The 24,896-nt window shown below is 41.5% G+C and overlaps 2 protein-coding genes across 2 annotated transcripts; one reads left to right on the forward strand and one right to left on the reverse strand.

Annotated features, from left to right (window-relative positions):
- The first annotated feature begins 1,293 nt into the window (after window positions 1-1,293).
- Window positions 1,294-18,578, forward strand: ppp2r5d (protein phosphatase 2, regulatory subunit B', delta). The gene is made up of 17 exons (XM_069658206.1): window positions 1,294-1,366; window positions 4,620-4,721; window positions 6,211-6,388; window positions 8,945-9,144; window positions 9,417-9,527; window positions 9,756-9,848; window positions 9,936-10,066; window positions 11,143-11,202; window positions 11,566-11,674; window positions 11,846-11,899; window positions 12,044-12,214; window positions 12,685-12,812; window positions 13,750-13,851; window positions 13,970-14,042; window positions 14,161-14,208; window positions 15,496-15,609; window positions 15,846-18,578. Exons 1-17 carry the CDS (start codon window positions 1,340-1,342, stop codon window positions 15,981-15,983), a joined length of 1,839 nt encoding a protein of 612 aa, XP_069514307.1. The 5' UTR covers window positions 1,294-1,339; the 3' UTR covers window positions 15,984-18,578.
- Window positions 18,579-19,899: 1,321 nt separating this feature from the next.
- Window positions 19,900-24,598, reverse strand: mea1 (male-enhanced antigen 1). The gene is made up of 4 exons (XM_069658205.1): window positions 24,513-24,598; window positions 23,208-23,563; window positions 22,855-22,963; window positions 19,900-21,772 (listed from the first exon to the last, which is right to left on the reverse strand). The coding sequence occupies exons 2-4, from the start codon at window positions 23,550-23,552 to the stop codon at window positions 21,591-21,593; spliced, it is 636 nt and encodes a 211-aa protein (XP_069514306.1). The 5' UTR covers window positions 23,553-23,563; window positions 24,513-24,598; the 3' UTR covers window positions 19,900-21,590.
- Window positions 24,599-24,896: the final 298 nt, after the last annotated feature.

A 24,896-nucleotide genomic window follows, 5' to 3' on the forward strand; every position in this document is an offset into this window, starting at 1 on the left:
TGATTAGACCATTGGTTGTCAGTCAGGTGGGACTCAAAACGGCAAAAAAGAGTCTCTGATGCAGTTTTCAATCATATGAAAAAAAATAAAACGGAATAGTCAACTGCATGTTTTATTATAATTTCTGTTTCCTGGAGCCTGGAGCGCAATTCTGTTTAACATATTGACCAGTAGGTGGCGCCACAGTTTCTATGAGCAGCTCTGAATGACAGGAAATGAGACTAGCTGTTTAAAATAAAAATAAAAATATATATATAAACAATTAAGAGTCACTTATTCTGAAACAAGGTGCTGATTTAAAATTTTGTGAAAATGTCAGTATTAAAAGTAGAGAAATGTTCTATTATATATTCTATTGTATTGTTTAATTTAATAACAAAATCATTTAATACAAAACATCAGACTTTACAAACTTGTAATAAGTTTTAACTAAAGCTGTCAGATAACTGTAGTGCAGTAAAAAGTATATTACTCACCCTTTGAGAAATCCAGTGGAGTAGAAGAAGAAAGATTTTGTACCTCACAATTGTTTATTGGTTTAGTACTTTGGTAAATGTATTCAGTTACATTACACCTGACCTGTCTTTATGTGAAGAAGACTGGGTTCAATTGGTGGTTCTTCCTAACAAGAATTATTATTGGACAATTGACTAAGAGTCACTTTGTAGGGATTTTCAGAGCTCCAAGCAGCATCTCATGGCCTTCAGTGAATTCGTGAATGGAGTTTTTTTTCAAGGTTTTGTCAAGCTGTTTCCAAGGTCGAAAATAAACTGTGATACTCAACATATGCTTTACCAACTGTCTTTTATTCTATTTTTATAGCATATAAGTATTTATTAAAAACGTTTATTTAAAGTAGGTATTTATTTTTCTTATCCTAACTTAATATTATTAGTTTGCTTTGAATTACTGTAGCTTCCATTTTAATGTCTGTTTCAACTCTCTGAGTGACTCTCTCCATCCTGCAAAATGTAGTTGAAAATCATCAAATCATCAAATCATTGTAAAATGATTTCTATGTAATACTATAAATGGTGATAACGGTGTGATGTGGCCAGGCGGTGTTCAGTATCATCAGGTTGAAGATGTTTTGTTGCTGGGGAAGACTCGGGTCCTGCCTTACCTCCCTTCAGCCTCACCCTCGTCACTAAAATCCCAGGCAGCCAATCAAAAAAAATCCCTCTACCCGTCGCTAGGTAGGTATTCGTGTCACCAGCCAATCGGATCGCCCGGGCCGGGAACGGGCGCAGGGAGCTGAGACAGACCGAGTGACAGCGTCTGAGTCCCGGGGAAGAACATCACGGAGCATCCGTGGAAAGAACCCTGTAATACAGCCAAGATGCCTAACAAAACCAAGAAGGAGAAGGTGAGTCGTCGGTGTCATGGCTGCAACATGAATCATTTTACACTTTGATGTAAATGGGTGGCCTAGAGGCAGCCGTTATTTTAGCGTAATGAAGACTTTAGACGTTATATTTTTTCGAGTAGCTAACCTAACAAGCTAACCTTCTAAGGCCCCGCTAGCAGAGGACGCTTGAGCTATCCGCTGGCTGCTGACAGCCTCATAAACCCGTGTCTTGGCCTCAGTATCAGTTTAAACTATACATTAGCAGTTGTGTCCAGCTGTTGAAACGGTATCGGGTCATGCTAGCTAACTGTCATGCAGCATCTTGCAAACGACGCCTGCTGGTGACATTAACGGGATGCTACTGCTGGAGCTCCGGGGAGGAACCGCTGCCTGTTCCCTTAAATAATTAATCTAGTAGAAAACAGGCTGGGCTCGGATATGAACCTGTGCTGACTGTGGATCATCCATGCATGTCTACCACCATGAAAGATGTAATATGTGATGCTAACCAGCTGAGAGCAGATGAGCCTTTAGCTCAGCCAGTTTTCCTGCTGATTTTTTCATCTGGAAACCATCTGATGACCACAGATTGTCTTCGTATACATTGTGTACAGATTGTTAACTAGTAAAAAAAAGTCAAATGCTTACTTTGATCATTGTTTGTATTCATGTATTTCAATTGACCAAAAATTCTGTTTAATACAAAATTTTGTAGTGTGCAAAATATGATTTACTCCACATCCCTGCGTATTGTTTCCAACTATCCATCACTTTTTATTATCCAATGGCCTCACGAGCCAATGGTTTGGCTTTACATGGATTTTTCCATGTAATATTTATTCATAAAATGAGTATCTGTTTAGTTTATAAAATTCAGTTTCTCAGAGTGCAATGTGAAATTCAAAATAGCGAATTAATAATTGAAGGTCCAGTTAATTTCTGTGAAAATAAGCTTTAATAATAGATTACTTGGTTCCCTGCAGTTAAAGGTGCAATGTTAACCTTCATTCCCGGCATTTGAAACAACAGTTTTACTCTCTCAAGGTTCATTTAAAAGCTTTTCTGAAGCTCTCAACCATGTTTCACAGTCTGTTTCCGCTGGATTTTGCTGGGCATCACATGTAGTATGTGTCTTCAGTCTATAGTCACATGATAACAGCTGGATGCACATGAGTGGAGACCTCATGTCTCTGCTTAAGCTTGATACATCTGTAGTCAGTAAGTGAAAGTGTCCTCCTGGGTACAGGAGCAGCAACAGTTTTGTTAAGTTGATGATTTGATGAAGAACATAAATCTGTAACTATTTTGGTAAAGTACATTTTTTTAACAAAAATACATAATTGAACTGCTGGTTTCGTTCAGATTTTGGCCATCTGATATCTATGCCTAACAACTTATGTAGTAAAAGGAGTTTCAGAGACACTGGAGGACAACGAGAAGAAGTATAATATTTTCTAAGTGTTGATGCTGAATTCGGTGCTCCGCGGGTTCCAGACTTGTTGAGCAGTACATTCTCTAAATCCACTCTTAAGTTATTGGTAAACCTAAAATCTTTTCTGAGTTATACATTTTCAAAGTAATCCTTTTCTGTTTTTCAGTAACTTGTGCTATCAGCACTACCCAAACCGATATGTAGATCTGTTCAGACTGGGGCTGTAATCATGCATGTGAAATTTTAAACAGAGTAAATATTATATATGCAGATGTCTTCAGGGCGACACCCTCATCAAACCTTTCAAATTCGGAGCAGATTGAACACTGTATATGAGAGTTGATACAGGCTCTCACCAGTGGGTGGCGCTATAGCTATTACAAAAAACTATTGTGTAGATCTGTTCTGTAGCCGACTCCCCGCTTGCTCGTCCAGTGAGAGAATGGGGGGTGAACGACTTAATTGGTCAACAAATATGAATGCACTGGCCGATGATTAAATAAATGTATGATAAACACTGAACAGGCAAACAAGCCCAAATATGGAGAGCACAGTATACCTGCTGCAAATATTTATCAACGCAATAATAGTAGAATTTAACTCTCTGAAAAGCTGGAGCACAGACTTCTTCCACGGCCAGAAAGTTCCATAAATCACACAGAGCGACAGATTATGTCTGATTTTTGCATGAAAAAATCCCCAAAAGGTTCCAACACAAACAGAGAAGTGACTGTGTCTTGAACAGTACAATTAGCTATTTATAACAAAACCATTTATTGTACCGGCCTGTAAACATGTTTATTTCTGCTGTAAAAATGGACATTTTCCCTTTTGCAGTAATGTTATTTTTTTGCCTCTGGAGCCCGCATCAAGTGGCCATTCAAGGAACTGCAGTTTTTTGCACTTCTGCTTTGGCTTAATTTTTCAACACCAGAGGTTGCCGCTTGGTTTAAATCTGACTCAGTTAGAGCTCAATCTGTCTCTGAGTGGAAACGACTCATGTAGAGAATAATTGTCAGATTAATTAATTATGAAAATAAGCGTAGTGGGCGGCACAGTGGTGCGGTGGTTAGCACCTCACAGCAAGAAGGTTCTTGTTTTGAGACTACCGGAAGGCTGGGGCCTTTCTTTTTTGAGTTTGCATGTTCTCCCTGTGCTTGTGTGGGATCTCTTGGGGTACTCCGGCTTCCTCCCACAGTCCTGAAATTGTAACATTTCTTGTGAGGTTAATGGGTGACTCTTGCCTGTAGTTGTGAGGGTGAGCATGAATGGTTGGTTGTCTGTCTCTACGTCTTTATTTGTCAGCTCTGTGACTGACCGGCAACCTGTCCAGGGTGTACCCCACCTCTAACCCAATGTCAGCTTGGATCGGCTCCAGTCCCCAGCAATCCTTAATGGGATAAGCTGTATAGATAATGGAAGGGTTGGTGGAATAAGTGTAGTTGCAATGCTACATTCATGTGCTGTAGGAGAGAGTGTAAAAACAAGCCCCACCCCACCATTAGACAGAGCTCCTGGCTCCTGGCAAAGAGTCTCCTGGCTTCTAGTTCAAGATGTCAATTCAAAACTGATTATCAGTTGAACTATGGCCTCTCTCCTTCTACACTGGGAGGCTGCACACACATGTTGTGATGAATGCACAACTTTGAAATTGTCAGTAGTCTTTTCCAGTTGAGAGCCTCCCTAAACTGTTAAAAAAATATTTGTATACAAAAAGGCTTTGTGTTGCTTTATTCTGTATTTCAAACATCGTTATGATCAAACAAATGTGAACATAAAAATATACATTCATTGTCTTTCTATTCAAAGTTTCTTCCGATTTCTTCCATGTTTAAACAGGAATCGACCAAATCTTCCAAAAGCAGCATGAAGAACAGTAACAGCAGCAGTGGCGGCAGTAGCAGTGGAGGGAAGGATGCTGCTGCTGACAATTCAGATGAGGTGAGTCTCTAAAATATGAAGCACGTTGTCATATTTGCTTCGGCAAAACATATGATGAAGTAACAGCCAGCCATGAGTTTAGGGTCACATGTTGCCTCTGAGTCTGCAGGGAGAACTGAAACGCTGCTGCTCTCTGCATGAGGACGGCATTCTGGTGGTGTGATCTTAGTTTTGATTAAACAATTCACATAAAAAACATCATGCATGCATACAAGGGGATACAGAGGATGTAAAGAGAGAGAAGTGGAAGGGAAGTGTCTGTCTCCATACATGTAATACCAGACTCCCAGGTGGAGTTACTCTTGTACTCCATCAGAGACAGAAGGGCAGTCCTGGACCAGACGGTGGACTGTGCTCATTCTGGTACTGCTGCTGGTCTCTTACTCCTATCAGACTGTTACTGAGGAGCTGCTGATCAGCTTCAGGTGTAGTTTACCTGCTGGCTGCTGTTATAAACACAGACCAGTTTTCAGTCAGACTCCTGCCAGAGTCAGACACCATGCTAGTCAGGGTTTTACATCCTGAGGAGTTGACCCAGTCATTTCTGTGCGTATGTTTAATTATACGCATTTCATTAGAAGGTCTGGTCAGTAAAGGAGCTGATTCCCTGTGCTCTGTATTAGTGATGGAGTCTGCAAACAACAAGGGAACCAAAATGTAGCAGTGATGCCAGGTGATGGCATTCTCTTCTCTCATTGGTTAGATGAGTTGGGGGCGGGAGTGAGAGTAGAAGATCCGGAAAAAAGTCCTTTCTGCCAAGATTACATGTTACACGTTACAAGTTCTGAACTTAACTTGAGACTGGACTGAAAACACTTCCTGTGAAGTTCCTGTGAGGTTTAATCATACTAGTACCTGATATGAGGGCTGTTCACATCAGCCAGCACAAGTGTAACAAAAAGGAGAATCTACCAGAGTCTGTTTAAAACAGACATATCAGCTCAGACTCCCTGAGCCCTTCATGTTTCCTGATGCTCCTTTTAACATCAGTCAGATCAGTATCTGTTAGTAAACAGCAGATAAAGTAGATTTGTGTGAAATCCAGCAGGCAAGCAGAGCTCTGCTGCAGGGAAAACATGACTGGAAATAACTCCTATTGATGTGTGTTCAACTGGCTGACCCCCCAACACCCAGGGGCCTGCTGTATATCCATCACTGTACTACACAGTTCTGCACTATAACATATACATACTACACATACTACATACTACACTTATGTACATTGCAACACTACTGTACTATAGTCCAACACTACAAAACCTCGTTCTACGTTCTAATTTTTTCCTTAGACACTTTCTTGATTTTTTTAATCTTTTATTCGTTGAGTTTATTTTCTTTGATATTTATTTTTTGTCTTCCACTGTTAATGTTTCTTCACTGTGTATTTTTTGTTGAACTACAACTCTCTGGAAGCTTCACTGTGGAGAATCTGAACAAATGTTAAAAAAATTAAACCATCATACTTTGAAACCTGTGTTTGTGCTCGCAGTCCCAGCAGCAGCAGAGTGGCAGTAAGCGCCCCAGTAACAGCACGCCTCCCCCAACTCAGCTCAACAAGATCAAATACTCTGGAGGTCCTCAACTGGTGAAGAAGGAGCGCCGCCAGAGCTCTTCCCGCTTCAGCCTGACCAAGAACAGAGAGCTGCAGAAACTACCTGCACTCAAAGGTAACCAACCACACTAACAAGAAGCTAAGACTAACAATTAAAAACCTAACATTAACTTAACTTAAACCTAACCCTAGTTTGCCCAGTTGGTTAATTTTAGGTGTGAAAGCTGTGAATTATACTGTGGTGCAGTCTAAATAAGCAGACTGCATTCACCAGGACAAGCAGGTGGGGTTGATCAGAGGAGATTTATGATTTTAGCATCAATTCAAAACTAAAACAAACTAGAAAAAAGATATTTTCAAGGAAATCATATTTAAAGCTCCTGTGAGGAACTTTCAGTTTGTGTTGATTATGGCGCCCCCTGTTAACAAAGCTGCACCTCTTTTCTCTTTGCTGATTTTGTCCTGTACATGCTTAAGTGGTGTTTTTTAACAAAAAATCTCATCCTGCTTTTGTCATATGTATCATTCACTTTAAATGTTTGCCCTGGAAAATGTAAACAAAGGCAGCATGCAGTTAATCGCTTCCTCTGACACCTACCCCCCCGCCAGCGGTTTCAGGCATTAAAAATTCCTATATAAAAATAATCAATCTTGTCGCTGATGGTCTGTTTGCTTTTGTAGCTCATATAGAGTCATCAGAATTAATTTCAGTCTGTTTCATAACCACTGAAAAACTAATCACAGGGGCTTTAGGTCTACTTGTTTCTACCTGCTGCTATAAAATGAAATCACAGTTATGACTTATAATAGTTCTGGTAAAAGCATGTTCCTGTAATTAACTTATTGATTTATACGCTGATCATTTAAGTTGTGGTCCAAATGAAGCTTTAATTCAACACTTTCATTCTTGTTTGTTAAACACGTTGGAGGTGTGTACGTGTGTGAGTGTGTGTGTGTCACCATGGTAACCAGAAAGGGATGGTTACCAGGGTATATCAGTGTTGCAGCTGTGTGATGAAAGCATGACTAAGCAGCCTGCATGGCTTAAGAATTTAGGGCTAAAACTAATAAATATTTTAATTATGAATCAGTCTGCTGTTCTTGATTATTTGATCAATAGTTTTGTCTATAAACTGTCCAAACAAGAGGAAAACGTCTATACTGCATTTTCCCCAAGCCCCAGGAGGGACATTTTTGAGGTCATCATTCAGTCTAATAATCTGTCAACATCGAAATATATGGTATTTAGTTTAATTTGTAATAAAAGCAACAAATTAACACTTTTGCTTATTAAAATAGATGCTGATATATTTTTCTTCCATCCTCAAGCTCTGAGTACGGTTCTCATATTTTTGGCACAAATTATTTCAAAATGATGATTGGTTCATTCACTGTTTGACCTGTTAATATGTCTGAAGTTCCTGGTGTTCAGCTTTAGACTGAGGTAATAACAGGAGGCCTCAAGGCTGATGTGTGACTTTGCTTCTATGACTATCACACAGGCAGTCTGCAGGTTTTTAAAACAGACTTTATTTTATAGTGTTATATCTGTGTGGAGGCTGCTGCAGCAGTGATGTTGGTTGAAAGTGTTCCTGCGTGTGAGTGCAGGCTATCAGCAGACATTCTCCCCCCTGTAAACTCACAGTGAGATTGTTGTGATGTTGCATATGGCTGCAGGATTAACAACGTCCATTATATTATAAAGCATCTCCTGATCGTCTCTTCTGATGTGAGACTTGGTCACATTGATTTGATTACTAACCATTTCGAATTATTGATATGTAGTGCTGCCCCTGAAGTGCTCATAAACGGGGATATAATTAGCTAGCTTTGGCACGCCTCGTTGCAGTAGATAATAAATAAATGTCTCCAATTAAAGTGAATGAATCCAACCCTGTCATGAGTATATATATATAACTCCGTCCCCCCAGCGCCTCAGGAATATGCTAAAGCAGCCATCCAAACCATTATTGGTCATTTTGGGAAAGGAATTACCGTCAAGGACGCGTCAGCAGCACCAGCCACAGCCCCTCTTATCCATGCCACAAGCGCATGAGATGCCATCGCTCTGATGACAGAGCTCCTCGGCTATTGGGGCTTCAATTTCAATTCAAATCACTCCTCATCAGTGATTCCAGTTAAATATATCCCGATTCATATACATGAATTAATATAAGATGTATTACGAACTGCACTCGTTCAGGGAGGGAGTGAGTGGGCATGCATATGGACGGCGAGGACGCGGTGCAGAAAGTGGTCATTTGAACATGAGACATGTTCCGCTGTATACATTTCAGTTTAGTGAAGTGTATGAACAGATTTTTTCTAACGGAAACCCTGCTCCCATGTGCATGGAAGCCACGCCTACCAGGGACCTGCAACCCAGAAAAGAGAGAAACAGAAATGAGGAAACACTAAGCAGGAAAACCGTCACTGATTCCATTTACATTTCCCTCATTGACCCCACATGTACACCAACCAGCTCAACCTCAGGACCCATTGTACACGTAGAAGTCTGTGAGGACAGTTCATCTCTGTGGAGCACACACGTGTTACCCTTTCAACAAAGCCTTTAAACCACTTTCTTAGCATGGTCAGAGGTTTCTGTAAGAGGTGAGCAGTCTTCTTCTGTGGTATCAACTGAAACCCCCTCTTCACTTTTCCTCTTCAGACTCCCCCCCGATCGATCGTGAGGAGCTGTTTGTCCAGAAGCTTCGTCAGTGCTGTGTCCTATTCGACTTCGTCAGCGACCCACTCAGTGACCTAAAATACAAAGAGGTGAAGAGAGCAGGACTCAATGAAATGGTGGAGTACATCACACACAACAGTGATGTGGTGACCGAGTGCATCTACCCCGAGGCTGTGCTGATGGTGAGACACGCGTGCACACTCATTTAATCAATTAACAAAGTTCTAATGACAGCTGTCTTTAACAGTTCTCAACTGGAATGTAAACAAAGAGACAAAATGTCATTTTCTACCCAAACAAAAATGCTGAAACGACAAAAACAGATGCAAGCATGTTATGTGTATATTTAGCAAAGGTGAAACTAATTTTCTGATCTCTTTAACTACTCTTTAATTACATCACTACCATGGATAGTTGGATGGATAGTTACAGCAGTGTGTGTGTGTGTTTTCAGTTTTCAGTGAACTTGTTCCGTACTCTTCCTCCTTCCTCCAATCCAACCGGAGCTGAGTTTGATCCTGAGGAGGACGAGCCGACGCTGGAAGCCGCCTGGCCTCACCTCCAGGTACACTGAGGGTTTGTGGTCTCACATTGCTCTGCTGACTGTCTGAGGGTGTACACACACAACTTCAACTGTGTTTAATAGTTAATATTATTATTAGCTGCTGGAGAGATTGAATCATAACCTATTGACCCTTGCTGCTCAGCTGTTTGTAGACTAGCAATTTTCCATGTTATCCTGATATGTAGTTGTGTTTCCAGCAAGCAACATGTCTGATGTTTGTCTCCACAGCTCGTCTATGAGTTCTTCCTTCGCTTCCTGGAGTCTCCAGACTTCCAGCCAAACGTTGCCAAAAAATACATTGACCAAAAGTTTGTACTGTCGGTAAGCTGTGACCGCTGAGGCTCAGGTTGCAATGTGCTGTAACTTCAGACAGAACCCCTGACTTTCTGTGTAATGATTGTGTTAAAGCTGCTGGAGCTGTTTGACAGTGAGGATCCCAGAGAGAGAGACTTCCTAAAGACCATCCTCCACCGGATCTACGGCAAGTTCCTCGGCCTCCGTGCCTACATTCGCCGCCAGATCAACAACATCTTCTACAGGTCAGAACATCAACGATGAACAGCAGACACAAAAACACTAACAGAAATGAATGAGTAAAAGTCACACAAGACAAAAGAGCACTTAACACATGTTTCTACTGATGAACTGAGACCCTGATCTGTTACTACTATGACATCATGTGTCATGAATGCAACTACTCAACAGCTGTGTCCCAATTCAGGGGCTGCAGCCTTCGAAGACCGTATTTGAAGGCTGATTGCGTCACTGAAGTGCGTCGAAGGCTGTCCCAATTCGAAAGCTCCTTCAGATGCGACCGACAAATGCGTCCTCCATTTCCTGGGCCGCCAAGGATCCATCAGGTGCATCCTTTGAGGCCCAACACATCCCAAGATGCATTGTGCGCCAATTCAAACGAAATTGCGGACTTTTACGCAGCCAAGGAATAAACGTTTAAATGTAAAAGTTTTTGGTTTCAACTCAGTCGAATAGCTAGCGTTACACATGTTTATGAAAAATGAAAGGACCCTTGAAACAAATTATTTTTAAAATAATAGATTAACTTACTCAACGTTAGTTATGCTAGCTAGTTAGCCTGCTAGCTGCCTGTTGCTAGGCGACAAGAGTGGCGTTTGGTGACACAAGGGTAAGGGCGGGAACAGCTGGTGACGCAAACAGGACTTCTGTAGTCAGACCGACTCATTTCAGTTCGGCTTTGACGGTCTACGCAGGTTATGAATGGAACATCCTCTGTGGACCGCCTCCTTGAAAGTCTGCAGCCCGTGGATTGGGACACAGTCAATGTGTCTGCACTGATGTGGAGACAAGTGATCTGACTGTTTTTTTTTTGTAATTTTGCTTTTATAAAAAAACAAAACATTCACTTTAAATCATGTTTAAGAAGCGGGGTTCCACAGGGATCCATGTTAGTCCCCCTGTGGTTCACTTTTTTCAACTTGGACACAGAAATAAATGTAGCTTCACTTTAAAAGTTCCCTTTTTCTTGTTTTTGACTTCTGATTGTTTAACTGCTCACCTGTGCACACTGATATACTGGTAGAGATTATTGTTGCTCCCAGTCTGGGTGTCTAACTGGTGGTGTTAATTTATTTATCAGATTCATCTATGAAACAGAACATCACAATGGCATTGCTGAGCTTCTGGAGATACTGGGGAGGTAAAACACACGCACAAATGCACACACTCATATAAACACACACACTCACTATGGCCCTGTTACAACTGGTTTATATATGCATCCTGAGTTACCTGAGGAGAAGTCAAAGTACAGATGTGACTCGAGGAAGCATGAAGATCCAGGGCTACAATGACATTGAGTGACAAACCGCTTGCTTGTCATGTCTTCCCTGATTTAATAATTCCCTGCTGTGTTTCTTGATCTCTTTTTATTTAATTGCTTTTATTGTAATTCTACGCACATGAAAACATAGTTTACAGCCAGCCTGCAGCCTTAAGAAGAAGTTTGCCTAACAAAAGCTTTAACCGCTTTATTATTCTTGTTTTATTGTCTATCTGTCAGCATCATCAACGGCTTCGCTCTCCCACTCAAAGAAGAACACAAGATGTTTCTGATCCGAGTTCTGCTGCCGCTTCATAAAGTCAAATCTCTGAGTGTCTACCACCCACAGGTCAGAGTCTGTCTCTGTCTGTCTGTCTGTCTGTCTGTCTGTCTGCTGTCTGTCTGTGTCTCTGCACGTCTGCCTCTCTGTGATATTTCCTGTCATGTGCCTCCTGTCTATTTTTGCAGACCCCTTTAGTTTAATATAAAACGTTCTCTCTCTTACTCCATCTGTCTGCAGCTGGCGTACTGTGTGGTCCAGTTCCTGGAGAAAGACAGTAGCCTCACAGAGCCGGTGAGTCTGCTGCTGACGTCTTTCCTGTTTCCATGACAACACTCACAATGTGCTGCTGCTGCTGGTGATTGGCACTGCTTGGTTTACATAGTAATGTATGGAGACTGATCAATATAATTTCATCTCATGATGTCACCCCTGCAGGTGATCATGGGTCTGCTCAAGTTCTGGCCCAAGACTCACAGTCCGAAGGAGGTGATGTTCCTGAACGAGCTGGAGGAGATCCTGGACGTCATTGAGCCATCAGAGTTTGTCAAAGTCCAGGAGCCGCTCTTCAGACAGCTCGCCAAGTGTGTGTCCAGTCCGCACTTCCAGGTACCAGAATCTGAACCTGGATCTGAACCCAAACTTTAATCAGCAACAGATCTCCAAACACAGCCTCAACTAGACCTGAACCACAACCTGAACCTGAGTAAGAACGACAACTAGAAAAACAACCTAAAACCGAACCTGAAATAGATTAGAGCCTCAGACACTACCCGAAGCAGAGACTGAACTTAAGTTCACACTTAACATAAGAAACAAACCCAGAATCACATCAGATACAATCACCACATTCAGAACCAGAACATGTTTCATTTGGTGCAGGATCCACAATGTCCGTTGGTCCAGTCCCAGCTGGGATCTGTCCACTGTCTGATAAAGGCTGAAATGCCCTAGAAAATAATATTTAAAAAGTCTGCCTGTTTTTCTTTGCAGAACAAGTACAATATCTGATGTTAAGTGGTTTGATTAGTTTTAATTCATGATTCAAAATGCTGACGATGATGCTGTGTGTGTTTCAGGTTGCAGAGAGAGCTCTGTATTACTGGAACAATGAGTACATCATGAGCCTGATCAGTGACAACGCTGCCAAGATCCTCCCCATCATGTTCCCCGCCCTCTATAAGAACTCCAAGAGCCACTGGAACAAGTAAAACACCCATAAACACACACACACACACACACACACACATACTGAGTGATGTAATGAACCCCTGCAGTCACTTTGATCTATGGGTGGAAAATGCAGATCCATAACAGGATCAATACTCCACATGCAGACCAGCGTTTGATGCTCGTGACTGCTGGCTGCAGGCTGAGCAACACGTCTGATAATGTGATTCATAACAACTTTTCCTTCTGTACAATGTGTAACATGTCCACGTTGTGAAAGTCAAAGATGTTCATTTCAACTCTAAATTCAATTCATATTTGAGGCTCCATTCACACCAATACTATCTCTGTCTACACTAGCGTTTTTCTCCATCCAAACATGACCAGTTATGTTTACTTGGTGAGTCTGTGAAGTAAACAGAAAGCCAGGACACCACATATGACTGAAAACACAGCTAGCATAGACAACAAGTTAATCAGGCACTTTAATTAGAAAGTAATGTTGAGTAACCTGCAGCTGGTCGAGGCCAACGTCGCACATAAGACCCAATAAGTGAGTGTGGGTTTCTGCCTCTTTGTTTCTAAAGTCTGCGTCTCTGCCAGTACACACTTAAACACCAGTCCTAAAGCGAAACAGGGTCACCCGCTTTTCCAAAAGACTCTGTTTAAGGGTTTCTAAAGCAGGGAGAAGTGTGGAAGTATAAACAAGGTGTAGACATAGCCTGACTCAACAATAACAGCTGTTATCAGTGCCAATAAAGGCCTGGTAAAAAAGTCATACCTTCTTACCTTACAACAGCACCTTACTTGGTGAGTTGAGTATAAGCAGAACAAATGACTCAAGACAGGTGAACATAGAGGATGAGATGCTTGTAGAGAGCTTGTATTAATATGGCAACATCTAAATTTAGAAAGTTGGATCTGTGTGGAGTCGCTCGCTCAGAGTGTAACTCCAGTGTTCTGCTGTTCCTCAGGACAATCCACGGTCTGATCTACAACGCTCTGAAGCTCTTCATGGAAATGAACCAGAAGCTGTTTGATGACTGCACGCAGCAGTACAAGGCCGAGAAACAGAAGTAACAGACACACACATCTAGGAGAACTGTTTCACGCACAAATATCTCACTTTTTGAGGACAGTTTGTGTCCCAACATCACATTAAAGTGTCACATTTTGTCATGTTTGTGTCCACAGAGAAAAATATAAGCTGAAAGAGAGAGAGGAGATCTGGCACAAGATAGAAGAGCTGGCCAGACAGAACCCACAGGTACTACCTGACTCCTCAACTGCCTGCTTTATCTATATACAGTAAAATCTTTGTTTTTAATTAACTGTGTGAGTATGTGTGTGTGTGTGTGTGTGTGTATGTCCTTCCTGTCTTTCAGAGCAATAAGCTCCACCCCCTCCGTCCTGGACTCCACCCACAGGAAGAGGTTAGTCCTCTGATGGTTATTATATAACTCACCTGTTTTAATTATATCTAGCTTTAGAATATATTTAAACTTCTGCAGAATGAGGGGCGTTGTCACCTCGAGTGACAGGTGGATGCTGCTGGCCGTCTAGATATCAACACAGTTAATACACTGAACTTAAAGGTCCTGTGAGGAGTTTTTACATGGACATGAAACTGACTGAAATGAATACTAATGCCTCTTAATAACCTACAAAAGCAAACAAGGCGAACTATTTCTAAATAGACATTTTTAATGCCGGTTATTGCTGACACAGACTCGGTGTCTGACGTCGGCCCGTGCACTGGAGTCAGGATTGTCTCTGGCTTTTTTCCCAGAAAGAATATGGCAGACAGTAGTGATGAGCAGACCCGTTACTTTAAGTTATCCGGCACATGTCGTTCACCTGCCGCTCTTTCACTTGCTTCTCCTTCACTGGAGATTCAGGTGAGCAAGCAGCTAGTCCTCTATGTTCCAAAGCTCTAATAAATAAACAACTGTGGTCAGCCACCACCACAAACAGAATCTCACTTTGTCAGAAATACGAGGGTAAACTTGCTCATTAGCGAGCTAGTGAATTCAGCTCTGTTAACCTGATGTTTGCCAACCCCTCGCTTCTCTCCATCACCACCCTCTCAATCAAATATGGAAACTTTTGGCTCCGGAAAAACAATATGGCAGCAACCGGTAGGCTGAACTTTATATACGCAGTCAACAAACCAATGGGTGAAGTCGGATTAGTCCATACAGTCCATGGCTTCTATATGTCGATATGTCTTCACACATAAAGCAAAGCCAATCTTTCGCCTGGCACAATTAAATGAAGTCAAAGCAGGGACCCAATTCAGGCAAAACAGTTGAGTTGAGCTTGTAGTAAGTCAGATTTCATCAGACACTGAATGAAACTGCCACTCACTGCTGAAGGATGGACATGCACTCCGCAGCTGAACTGGATAAGTGGTTGTTGGTGTCCATCTGAAAAATCCTGGTACAGATCCCAGCTAACAGGTCATCAAACTTGGCCTAAAGTGGTTTGGCAGTAAAGTCTGCTCACACAGTTCCTTGTTCACAGTTTGTGTTTGACTCATGTGAATAAACACAAATGATCCCACGTTCAAACTTGTGCAAGTAAAGTTAGGCAAAAATGCACTGAGCTTTAGTGCGAGCACAGTATAGGTTCAGTCTGAGCCGCTTGCTCATGTTACATGTTATTGATCAGTTGATTAAATATGTGTTTTCTAACATGTGAACACTGTGATACATTTGCAGTACATGCTGTACAGTGACAGTACTAATGTGACTGTGTACTCGATGGAAACGGAGACTCCAACAGCTGAAGACATCCAACTGCTGAAGAAGACTGTGGAGAGCGAGGCCTCGCAGGTACGCAGTGAGATCCATCAATCAATAAATCAATCACTCCCTGGTTCACTGAGCTGATTCAGCAGTGACATTAAACACTGCTTGAGCCTCTAGTTTAGTGTTCAAATGCAGCTGTTCCAAACATTGGAGGATAGAAACAAAAACAGGGCATTTGTACTAAACAAACATTTAGAAAGTCACCACTTTGATTCGATTTCATAAACTTCAATTTAATCCTATGATGGATTTTTCCTTAGGGTATGAAGGATCTGAAGAAGGACAAGGTGCTGATGAGGAGGAAATCGGAGCTGCCGCAGGACGTCTACACTATAAAGGCTTTGGAGGCTCACAAGAGAGCCGAGGAATACCTGACAGCCAATCAGGAGGCTCTCTGACCGGGGGAGTCAGCCCCCTCTGAGCCTGACTCAGCCCCCCTCCTGTACGTCTCTCTGGGGAGGAAGTTGAAGCTGTCGTGGAGAAACTGGTCTGGGGTCAGATCAGGACGGAGCTGATGCTGCGTTCAAAAGAAAACAAAAAACCAAATTTCCTCACCTCTGACCCCTGGTGGCCAATCACATGTAGGACACTGTAGAAGCGTCTGTCCCACGTGTTGTCTCAGTGTTTCAGCGGTCATGTGACGATGACATCATCAGCTTCATGTTGCACTAACACCTCCAACACCTTCACCTGCAAATACCTGCTGCTGTCTGTTTTCAACCAACGCTGTTGGGGACCAGCTCGGTGACCTGAGAGACTGAAGGTCCCTGAATGCATCACAAAAAGGCCTTTTCCACTGCAGAGACTTTACCTCCTGAAAACTACTGGGTGGTCTGATTCTGAGTCTGCTTTGTGTCCACTGTGCGGCAAGTTTAGGCGTCTGAATTGAAGAAATCATCTTTTTTTTCTGTTTTAGCCTCCGTCCAAATGCCCGATTTACATGTGGGATTGTTGTTCAGTGGTTTGGCAACAGAGCCAGTTGATCTTAATGCATTCAAACATTGATGGAAATATACAGTGTCCGTTTGATTACACTGCATCGCTGTATCTAATGTTTTCTAAAGGAAAGCAGTTAAATAGCTGCATGTACTCCTGCAGTTTGTTCTCTAGCAGGAACTAAAGCAGCAAAAGGGTTTTGACCAGAAATAAACATGCTGATGTTTAATACTGTAAACAAAGAAACATCACCAGTAGCTGCTTCCTCCCGCCGAACATGCAAACAACAGACAGATTACGCCGTTTCAATGACACAAAGTGGAAACACAACGATGAGCCCAGAACCAGGCTCAGGTCCTGTGATACTCAATTTCCTGCAGTGGAAAAAAGCTCCACCACGATGACACGTGAACGCAGCACATGTGAGTTCACTGACTCGCTAGGTCCTCCTCACTCCAGAGCCCCGCCACTTGACCTGACCAATCACCTGTCAGCATAGACCTAAGGTGGAGTGGAGGCTGAAGCAGCTTCAGAAGGACCGATCATGATGATGATGACGAAAAGACACATGAATGTAGACGCCCAATCAGCATCCAGCAGAAGCAGCAGGAACTGATAAAACAAAAGCTTGACTCCAACATGATTTATTGCTTGTTTTTGTTTTTTTTTGCGGTTTGATGATGTCGTCATGACATCATCATGTTTAAACCAATGAGAGAAGTTGTTTGCGCGATGAATCACTTCCTGTCAGAAACTGCTTCAGTGTTTGTTATTTTGTTACAAATCAAAAACCTTGAATATGAATGTTTCTGTGTGTGTTGCCAGGTCAAAGGTCAACACAACAAAAGGTTTCGAGGTTGTGGGAAATTATGCAAACAGTAAGAGAAACTTCTGATCTGAATGTTTCGTTGTGTCAGTACAACAAATCTGCTTCAATCCACATTCACTCTGTCATCATCAAGATGCGACATGATGTGTTTTAACGCTCTGTTTTTCTTTTTTCAAAATGCCGTTCAGTCAAAAGTTCATTTAACTTCCTGTGGTCAGTTCACCTCCCTCACACCAACACTGCGACTGGTTGACACCTGTAAGTCCAAGAGATTTGTATTGGAGCCCAGAGTTACAGTTTACAGTTGAGTTTTGAGATAAGATGACCATTTTTACAAATGCGGACGATTCACTTCTTTTCTTAATTTATTGTCCCAAAAGAAATAAAAGTTAGGAACAGTGTATGTTCAGATGGAGTCAGTATTCTGGTGTCCTCACAGATCCAAATTTAAGATTTAACATTTTAATAGCATATAGTGTTTCAGCGCCCCTTGTCATGTTCTGCAGCCTGTTCAGATTCCCATGATCCTCTGCTATTGCAACATTTGATGTGAGGTGTTAAATGCCACGTCACATTTCAATTAATTTGTGATTTAAAAAAAAGAGCATTCAGGATGTCATGCAGCTGTCACATGCAACATTGTGTGAAAATGTTATGTCACAAAAACAGCTCCATAAAAAAACAACTCGACAGCATTTTGTCAGGAAACTGAATAAAAAAAGTGTCACTAAAATGCACTTATGAGAGAAAACTATAAATGTAGTATAAGTGGATTTTGTCAACATAAAGCGTTAAATGTCCGTGAAGTGTATTTTTCTTATTCTCAATTCAAAACATGTCAAATCTTCAGGGTTGATTTTTTTAAGCTCAATTGCTCTATTATAAATTCAAAAATGTGCATTTCGGGCAAACACAATAATGTAAGTTTATGCTGACAGCAAAACTCAAATATTTTAAAATGCAACTCTGTGACACGAAACTAACTGATTAATGTTGTTCAGGAATAAAGTGCATATTTCCCATAGAATAACTGTTAATAGTGTTGCAGATAAAAACATTATTAGTGCATTTTAATGACGAATAACTATTTATCAGTATCAGTGAAGTGTGCTTTTTCTTTTTTCTTTTCTTCCTACCACTGGACTTACTCTATAAAATGTATTTTTACTAACTCAAAAAAGTTGGCCTTTTCCCTTTTAGCGAGTTAAAAATGAGCACATCAACATGAACGTTGAGTAATATTAAATGTCATGTGGTCCATTTGTTTCTCGAGTATTTCATGACACCAAAACTGAGGACAAACAATCACATTTGACAAACTGCACCTGAGTCTAGAGAAACAAACCTAAATGTTTTGACACTATAGATGCAGTTTACATTTATAGCTCTGTTATGAGCGCATTTTTGTGACATGGATGTTTATAGTTACTGCTGTAAAGAGCTGATCCATCATGATAAATATTTCAATTTCTTTCATTCCAGGGCTGAAAAAGGTAATCACTTCTGAAGTTTCTATTCGTCTGTTTAGTTTTTAATTATAATTTGTCTTGTGACATTTAACCCGTCTAACATTACTGCAGCACTGAACTAATTAGCAATATTGTTTAAAGAACAGCTGTTGAACCACGGCAATGTGCACAAGGCAAGCGTCTCTAAAGGAACATTTAAAGACGATGAACAAAATATATGAAAAGTATCTCACCGTACTCTTCTAGAGATCATCTTCTCCCTCTGGCTACTGTTGTACTGTACGGTTTTGTATATTGGCGTGTGGCCACACCCCCTCATACAGACCACACCCACCTCCCCTATTTCATTCTTAGTATTCTCGTGAGCTGTTTTGTTCAATCATCATTCACTGCAACTCTTCTTCTACTTGCTGTTGTGTGATTTGCTATCAATCGAAGACCAATCTAGTGCTAAAGGTAGCCCCTCCCACCATTCTCAAGCAGGTCTGCAACATCCCTGACTGACACCAGAATATCCTTACTGTATATCCACTTGTGATTGCCAACAGAAGTAAACATGGGGGAGTTCTGATGTTCATATTTAGATCAGGATCCTGCAGCTTCTTTGTTCCAGTTGGAGGTCATTTAGAAACAGTGTGTTGAAGTTTGTCCATCAGAGAATGCTGATGAGCTGAAATTACAAATGTTATAGTATATGTCAGTGTAATCTATCTGGTCTCCTCACTTCCCTCCGCAACAGTTTGTCTCAGACAGAGTTGATTCTGTATTAATTTCCTTTTATACAACTTTGTTTTACAGCATTTGATGTCTCTTACAAGAAGAAGGTTAAACCTGCAGATGAAGTTCAGTTTTCTCTTAAACCATCTTATTCCTAAAACTGAAATCTGACACGTTGAAAACAAAGAGGACGGAGACCTTAACAAATGTTCAGATTATAATGAATCTATTTTCCTAAATGGTGTGAGCTCTAATGAGGAGAGGTTGGACACAAAGTTTGAATATTTGGTTGAATAGAAAGAAACCTGGTGGTGATCTCTTCACTCGAGTCCTGACACTTAAACCTGAACGCTGTTTCCCGTCATCTTGTACATATGTTGTACTTTAATTAGTTAGAGCATTACATAGTATGAAAGTCTGATTTTGTACAGATGCTGATGTATGTACAGAACAAAATAAAACAAATAAAGAGGACATGTTTGACAATCAAAGATTCTGTGTTTTATACCAACACACAAACTACTTCATATACAAGATAAACATTTTAGAATTCATTAAAAACAACATTAACATTTCAATAAAAGGCTTTAAGGTGGAATGTGACTTCTTCCTATTTTTACACAGAAAGTTTCCTTAGGAAGATGGACGTGGGCAATTATCACTCTTATTATGTAGTCATTAATTGGCTTATTTACTGTCGGATAACAAAGAAACAGAACAATTTCTCAGAAATCTCTCAGAGTCCAAACATCCAGTTTACTTTGACCGAAGAAGCAAATTTGCATAACTGACAATATTCTGTTGATTAACTGACAGTGTGAACCAGTTCCAATCATTAACATGTATACTGACATCTAAAGTTCAGAAGTCGGCTGATAATGTAATAATGTGTCATGTTAACTCTCTAACACGCTGTGAAGGACAGATGTCCCTGAAGTTTGGTTCATTGTTTCAGTCCAGATCACAACATTTAGATGACGTCAGAAACTTCAGTGAACAGACAACCTGAACTGATTAAAGTCAAAGTAACATACAATTGGATGACATTTAAATAAAGTAAAACAGTAAAACATGTTTCTCACACACATCATTGGACACAAACAGGGGTAGAGTATAGAATCAGATATGGGTCAAAAAGATGTAGAGTTTGTATAATGTTTAGTAATATTTTATGTCTGTGGTTGTGTAGTGAGTCTTTACAGGAAGAACATAAATTAGTTCATTAGTTACTTCTGGGAATTTTGTGTTTCACTTTAAGTTACAATAAAATCTCTGCCTTTTACGCCATAATCAGAGTCAAAGATTTGTACTTAGACTTTTTAAAAATTAAAAAACATTTTGTAGTCAAACGTTAAGACTTCAGTGTTGACTTTATTTCTAGAAATCAACAAACTTTCATTTTTACTGCTTTTTCTCACTCACAGACTGATGAAGAGCCAGCGGCTTCAGCATTAAACGATAAATCGGACTCACACCTTGATGAGCCAACAGGGAAGCGTTTCAGTGCAGGTATGAACAAAACTGCAGGCAGGTAAAAGCACCAATTAAATTACATGAATGACATTGGGAATTAAATCACATGAAATAAAATCAAAGAATAAAAACCTGACACCGTAGTAACATGTCCTGCTCTCTGACCCTGACAGAGAACACTGAGGGATTCACTGACACGGAGGTAAAAGCTTCTGAATCTTTAAGTTTAATTGGTTAATGGAACTTTATTTAGTCACCTTCATCTTGATATTTCCGACTTTCTGCCAGTGACCCTGACCCTGGTGTGTTCGGGGTCAACAGAAATTGTTGAAACTGTGGTGGTGAGTTTCAGGGCCAAAGAAACTGTTGATGCCTTGGTGGTGCGCTTATGGACGTTGATGTTGTTGAAGCTGAGGTGGTGCCTTTAGGACAAGCAGATGTGGTTAAAGCTGAGGTGTTATGTTCAGGATCAGCAGAGGTTTTCGAAGCTGTGGTGGTGAGTTCAGGGTCGGCGGAGGTTGTTGAAAGCAGTCGTTGTGCATTCAGGGTCAGCAGAGGTGTTTCAGATAGTCATGGTGCGTTCAGGGTCCATTAATGTTGTTCCTGCGGGTGAGGCGCAGGGGGCCAGCGCTCTGCCGGCTCTGCAGTGTGTTCTGGACCATGTCTGTCCACTGGTCATCTGAGATCTCTCTGGCCCACGCCGGCACGCCAAGAGAAGGCAACGCGATGGCAGCCATCGTCCTCTTCACCAGCTCCACGTGGTCTGCAGGGAGACACAGGAAGTGATGTCAGTGGAAAAGTGGTACTACTGAAAGGTAACAATCAGAGCAGGTTTGTAATGCAAAACAGGGTGATGAACCCCAAGAAAGAAGTGAACCACCATTGTGGTCCTGAAAACCCAAAGTCAATCCTTAAAGCTACAGTAGGCATCATTACTGCAAAAGAATCTGGTTAAAATAACACATTTTCATCATCATTGCATTTCCCTAACAATATTAAATACAAATTATGTTGATTGCTGATCTGTGACTGGAAGCGCCCGCTCCTTTGTATTTAGTTTGTTCGAAAATTTGTCCAGTCTAAATCAAACAAGCCAGTTACGTGGAAAGCCAACCCTGACTGGTTATCACTGCGACTCTGTACAAACTAGCATCATCCGGCTTCTACATGACTTGTGTCAGCATATACCGCTAAAGAAGCAAAAAGAAGGAAGACCTTGGAGGAGAAAAAAGCTACAAAGAGAACCCTAGGAGATGAAAAGAGGGATCAGACGAGTGGGAGCGTAAGGGACTGAAGAGTGAAGCGATGCAGAGGTTGCCCTGTTCCTTCTTGACAGGTAACGGTAGCTCCAACGGTAAGCGCTAACAGTAGCATTAAGCTCCAACACCTAGAGGTAAAAAGGTGGTCCACACCAAGAATCATAACTATAATGATAACCTTTATAGTAACATTTTGCCAGCAGTAATATACACTTTTTTTGGAATAAACAGCGTCTCTCTCCTCTCTCAATCCCCTTGCCTCGGTGCTGCAGAGAGACGCACTGCACAACGGCTGCGTGGCACACACCAGTTGCAAAATCTGCACGCACGTTTGGTGTAGCAGAGTAATACAGAGAGGTGGAATGTTGCCTACTGCCACTTTAAGTTACCTCACTAAACACTAATCCTTCTTTGTAGTACAGTCCTCTGGTTAAAAGCTCAGAGCGAGTAAGTGGACCTGTCATTTTGTCACGCATACATATGTTTTCACATGATTTATATAAAACCAATAACCTAAATCCTCAAATATCATATCATCAACTCAGAAACAGTACGGGAGCCTATAGAGGACATGTGGAGGTCTGACCTTCATCCATGGGGATGGAGGCTCGGCTCCTCTGTGCAGCCGCCCCCTCAGGGTCCTCCTCCTCATCACTGTCTGGAGCAGGAGCTTCAGGGAGGTGGAGACCCATCACCTGCAGCAAACAGACAAACAGACAGACAGGTGAGACAGTTTGATCCACAGTCACGACTTTTGTGTTTCTGTTACCACCTGTCATTCTTTGATGTACGAGTCTGTGTGATTATCAGCTGCTTTTTCAACCAATCAGAGACCTTTTAAAAATAAATATAAGGAGCACACGAAGAGGAACGACAGGACACACTCTCAGGCGGATCAGGTGTGCAGTACTGACTCATCTGTTGGCAGGCAGAACTCACCTCTATCCTCTGCTGCACCTGCTGCATCTGCTCTCTGTTGGAGGCAGCATCCTCCTCACCCCTCTCCTCGCCCTCCTCCCCCAGCTGCTCACCGCTGTTAACACCATCAGGCTCCTGGTTCAGCGGTTGGTAATAATATCCTCCATTGTTCACTTCCTCCTCCTCCTCTTCCTCCTCTCCATCCAGCTCCATTTCTCCTCCACCTTCCTCCTCCTCTTCCCCTGCCTCCCCCCCACTCCACACCGGCAGCATCACGCCGTCGGCCGGACGCTCGTCTTCTCCCAGCTCGTCCTCAGAGTTCGGTAAGACTCTCTCCGGTCCCATCGCTGAGCTGCACACTTCCATCCACAGACACACTGAGAGGGGACAGGAGGAGTGAGAGACAGGAGGGGAGAGAGGGACAGAATAAACATCATATTAATACATAACAATAATAGAGTTTCTGTTCAGTCTCATGTAGACAGAAACTCCAAACTGTTTCTTCTTCTGCTGTTCCTCTCTCAGCTGGTAATTTCCTGTCGATTCCTCCTTATATAATTTAACCTGTTTAATGTTGTAATTATAACAAGAGCTGAAACATTGGTACGATTCACTGATTATTACAGACATAGACATAAAACTAATCAGATACAATTTCATTATTGATTAGTCCTGTTTCATCCTCTGGTGTTTCCTGGGTCAGTTAACTGAACTTCCGTTTCTTCAATTCTTTGAGATTAGAATTTTAATTGAATATAAAAATAAGAGCCAATTCTATAAAACACACTTAGTTGATCATGCAGGAAGGTGGATTGAGAGAAACAAAATCAAAGGGAACAATGATTATTCTCTGACATTTTACAGAAAGAAACTATCACTCTAATTAAACCTGAGACAATAACGAGTCACGTTATTAAACTGATAAACTGGAGATAAAATAAACAAGTTCAAAGTAATGGATTCATAGAAACAAAACGTTGATTTTGACTCCTCTGAGCTAGCTCAGTCTGACAGCTAAACAAGCCGTTAGCTTTATTGTTTCCAGTAGCCAAAGAAAGACAGTCTACAGGTTGTTCCAGGTTCAAGTTCCCCCTGAAGAACCTGACTGCTAGCAGGTGCATCATGATGATAATGATGATGATGATGATGATGATGATAGTGAGGGAGAATACCTGGAGCAGCTAACAGCTACTGAAGCTAGCCGCTGTTTGTTTCTGACAACTCTCGCTGTATGTCCGGATGCTAAACTCTCTCTTCCTCTTCTTCTATTCTTTATGTGCGACAGAGCAAGAAAAAGAGACCCTTCCCAGATATTCACTTTCTTACCTGTCTGTCTGTCTGTCTGTCTCTCTGTCTGCTCGGAGCTTCTAGTTGCAGATGTTAGCTGTTAGCCGCTGCTAGCTGCAGCTGCTGACCAAACACTTCCGGAGACGTCACGACGTCGCAACAGACGCCTTCTGATTCTTCTTTGTTTTTCCTTTTTATGGCAGGTGGCAACCAGCGTTTAGGTTAATTACTGCCACCTACTGTTTTGGAGTGTGGACCAAAGTATAATACCACCTTAATTTAACACACAAAGTTTAGAATTTCTCTCAAATAGGGGAATATACTCCCTAAACCGATGTCAAACACATTTTATAAGCCAACTCCTCTACTCCAACCTTCCTTTAACTTTTCTCCTTCTTAAGAGTACTTTTAGCCATGTAAATT

Source organism: Semicossyphus pulcher, unplaced genomic scaffold, assembly GCF_022749685.1.
Source record: "Semicossyphus pulcher isolate SPU_LCO1_2020_fin unplaced genomic scaffold, fSemPul1.0.p SCAF_12, whole genome shotgun sequence".
NCBI lineage: Eukaryota > Metazoa > Chordata > Actinopteri > Labriformes > Labridae > Semicossyphus > Semicossyphus pulcher.

Bases quoted from the DNA above. Each gene is read 5' to 3' on its own strand.
- ppp2r5d (XM_069658206.1), top strand. From the start codon at position 1,340: ATGCCTAACAAAACCAAGAAGGAGAAG. The intron at 11,675-11,845 runs GTCAGAGTCTGT...ATCTGTCTGCAG, and splicing joins TGAGTGTCTACCACCCACAG to CTGGCGTACTGTGTGGTCCA. The intron at 15,610-15,845 runs GTACGCAGTGAG...ATTTTTCCTTAG, and splicing joins TGGAGAGCGAGGCCTCGCAG to GGTATGAAGGATCTGAAGAA.
- mea1 (XM_069658205.1), bottom strand. From the start codon at position 23,552: ATGGAAGTGTGCAGCTCAGCGATGGGACCGGAGAGAGTCTTACCGAAC. The intron at 22,964-23,207 runs GTGAGTTCTGCC...TGTTTGCTGCAG, and splicing joins AGGTGCAGCAGAGGATAGAG to GTGATGGGTCTCCACCTCCC. The intron at 21,773-22,854 runs GTCAGACCTCCA...GTCTCCCTGCAG, and splicing joins CTCCATCCCCATGGATGAAG to ACCACGTGGAGCTGGTGAAG.